General features: G+C 29.8%; 1 protein-coding gene across 1 annotated transcript; it reads right to left on the bottom strand.

Annotated features, from left to right (window-relative positions):
* On the bottom strand, positions 471 to 2,232 carry LOC107624037 (homeobox-leucine zipper protein ATHB-12). The gene is made up of 2 exons (XM_016326479.1): positions 1,511 to 2,232; positions 471 to 1,256 (listed from the first exon to the last, which is right to left on the bottom strand). Exons 1-2 carry the CDS (start codon positions 1,907 to 1,909, stop codon positions 876 to 878), a joined length of 780 nt encoding a protein of 259 aa, XP_016181965.1. The 5' UTR covers positions 1,910 to 2,232; the 3' UTR covers positions 471 to 875.

Below are 3,319 nucleotides of genomic sequence, written 5' to 3'. Positions count from 1 at the left end.
ATTTAAGTTGTCTTTGTTTTAAATCTTTTAGAAAGTGATTTTACAATTTTATTTTTGTAATTTTTATATACATGGATGTATTAATTCATGGATCTTGATATCTTTTGTTGCTTTCCTTGAAGACTATGGATAGTTTTTTATTTTTTCAAATTTTTTACCAAGTAAATTTATGGGGAGGTTTTATTGTACAATAATTTAGTGGCAAAAATCATATTTTTGGTTTATTGATAACGTTTTTGGTTTTGTTTGGATCTAATAAAGTATCTTATGTATCTTGTGACTCTAGATGCTTCTAGAAGTCAATTGAAATTTGTTTCTTAGTACTAATAATATATTTTTCTTGTGGATGAACATCTATAATAACTTCATTAAAATAAGCATTTCATTAAGAATTGTGTGTTTGATTAAACACTAATTATTTGATTACCAACCATTGTTTAAAAATTGTGTGTTTGTGCTGCAATATAATAGATCCTTAAAAGTCTCTATAGGATTCTTCTTCATCATTTCACAGCAGAACTCAAATGCATAGTAGAAGCTGAAATTATTGGTTGATATGAACATGTGCATGAAAATAGCCTAGAGAACATTATTGTGGATGAAAACAAGAACATGTGAATTCAATTCCCCCTATAGACACTCATATATAATGATTATATGATAATTACAAAAGAAAAAAAAAGATGTGCCTTTTTGCCCATGTTCTGTTTCATGTTTCAGGATCAAAGTAATCAAGCGCGAAAGTTCACCTGAATTCGTAGGGCTAAAGTAAAACTCGACTCGCAAACTCATGAACTCAATTGGGAAGCTAAATACGTCATAAGCTGAGAAGAGTTTACGAGTTAACTCGAGAGTTTGACAACTCTGTAATTCCATCAGGACCAAAAGTCCCACCATTGGTAATCACTGGTTGATTGGCCTAAAAGATCATCAGAATCAAAATGACCCCAATCTTCTGGTGATGTCAAAGACCCATCACCATGATCATGAGCAAAATTCACAAGCCCATCTTCCAAGTTTCCAAAGTACTCAACTTTGATGCTTGTGTCATCATCTGAAAGAGCACCACCACCACCACCACCACCACAAAGAACTGCATGTTCTGATGATCTTGCTGCCATTGATGATTGGCTTATTGGTTTGACCTTAAGTTCACTACCACTCTTTGTTGTGTCACCATTTTCTGATTCACTGTCTATGCTCTGAGTTTTCTTCTCCATTGATGGCTTCTGTATTAGATCATTCAGCTTCTGCAACTGTTTCAAAATCCCAATTAAATTTTATCAACAATAACCATCCATCTAGTAACATTGTAACAATATCTTCATAAATCATAGAAAATACTACAGTATAAACTATAAGAAAATTTTCGAGTATTCCAGTGTCTATTTTTAACCCGTTAATCTCAATTATAAAAAATATATATATGAATTAAGATCAACAACTAAAATCATTAGAATTCCAATGTTTCTGGAATACTTGAAACTTTTCCAAAACTATAAAGTAGTACCTGAATTAATAATGCTTGTTTCTCCTTCTTGAGTGACTCAAACCTTGAAGCCAAATTGTTGTAATTGTTTCTGAGAATGGTGTAATCTCTCTCAAGTTGCTTTGACTTCCACCTTGCTCTCTTGTTCTGAAACCAAATAGCAACTTGTCTTGGCTGCAAACCAAGCTCCCTTGCAAGTTGAAGCTTCTTCTTTGGCTCAAGCCTTGACTCAGTCTCAAATATTGATTCCAATGACTTGATTTGATCATCACTGAACCTCCTTGTATTGTTGCTGTTGATGTTCTTCTTCTTCTTACAAATCATCATGGATGAAATTGATGAAGATGATGCTGCTGGTGCTGGTGGAGTTTCAACACCTTCACAAACTTCTGCTGCTGATGAATATGTTGCATATTCCATTTGGTCAAACACCTGGTGTGCAAGAACCTTATGAAGGATAATATAATAGAGATAGGTGAATTTAGAGAGGGATATTTTTTTATTTTTTGTTTTTGTTATGGGAGTGTGTGCCTAGTGATATATATGTGTGAGTGAATCAATTGGGCTTAGGTTATTGGTGTTCCTATCATATCTATATATCTATGGTGGAGTATTTTGGGGTCAGAATGAAACTAACTCAAGTTCATATGGGTTTAATTTATATCCAAAGATTTGAAAATATGGCACTGTTTTTGGAACACAAGAAAAAAGAGAGTGCAATTCCACCTGTGCCTAGTGAATATTACATAGTAACTTACTATCTGATTTTGTATTATTCAATTCAAAAAAAAATTTTTGTAACAATAAATTATTATAAGGACTTAACTATTTCCTTATATTGTAAATAATTGTCCAATTATAACCATACACATGCATTAAAAAATATTAATTGAAAGTTCTAATTTATTGTCTTAATTATCTTTCTAATTGTTAAATGAGTAAAAATTTAAGTATATAATTTTTTGAAAAATAAAACGTAAAAATATCAAAACTTTCTTGATTTAAAATTAGACACTTATTTAAAATCGGAATAAGGGGTATAATTTTATTTTTAGAGCTAAGATAAAAATTAAAAAAAAATTAAATCAAAGAGATTTAAGGAAAAATTGATTTAATTCACCTACACTCTATCATATATATCTTAAAAAATGTGTGATCACATTTCACTTTACAACTTATTACAAGTGTTACTCTTAATTATTTCTCTTATTTTAACCACATTTTTAATGATTTGTGTGAGTGAGAATGCAGCATTTAATATTCATTTTGGTCACTATCACTGTCATCATCCTTTTTAGCTTCAAGGTTTTGTCCTTCATAATCTGTGATCGGTTTACATGATTCACGTTAATAACTAAAACTTTCATTTTATATTAAAATATTAGTTTAACAATAATTATTGTCCATTTAATAATTTTAAATGGTACCATCTTTCTTTCACATATCAATAGTTTGTTATTTATTATAAAAGGAGATATATCTATGAACAAGTGGTATGTGCTTTCGGAAAATTAAACTTACGGGTTTAGTCAAGTTTTATTTTATTCATTAATTTTAAAATTTTCAAGGCTAAAGCCTTTTCACTTAACATAATGATGATGCATGTGTTTTAGGGGTATAATAAGAATGTTTAAATACATTATAAAATGATGTTTGCGCTTATAGTGTGGAAAGCGTGGAAACTTTATAGTGTAATTAAATAGATAAATAAAGTTTATGGTAGGTCAGGTTAAAGAATTATATGGCCAGGTCTTTTTCACTTTTAATTTGATTTTACTTTATAAATTGCAGTAATAAAATATTTTGCTTAATTTACATCATTTACTTATT

This window comes from Arachis ipaensis, chromosome B02, assembly GCF_000816755.2.
Source record: "Arachis ipaensis cultivar K30076 chromosome B02, Araip1.1, whole genome shotgun sequence".
Lineage (NCBI taxonomy): Eukaryota > Viridiplantae > Streptophyta > Magnoliopsida > Fabales > Fabaceae > Arachis > Arachis ipaensis.
Note: the sequence above shows the minus strand (reverse complement) of the source record. Positions and strands in the feature narration are given on the sequence as shown.

Excerpts from the sequence above, each read along its gene's own strand:
- LOC107624037 (XM_016326479.1), bottom strand. The coding sequence starts at position 1,909 with ATGGAATATGCAACATATTCATCAGCAGCAGAAGTTTGTGAAGGTGTT. Across the intron at positions 1,257-1,510 it reads AACAAGCATTATTAATTCAG|TTGCAGAAGCTGAATGATCT; the intron begins GTACTACTTTAT and ends ATTTTGAAACAG.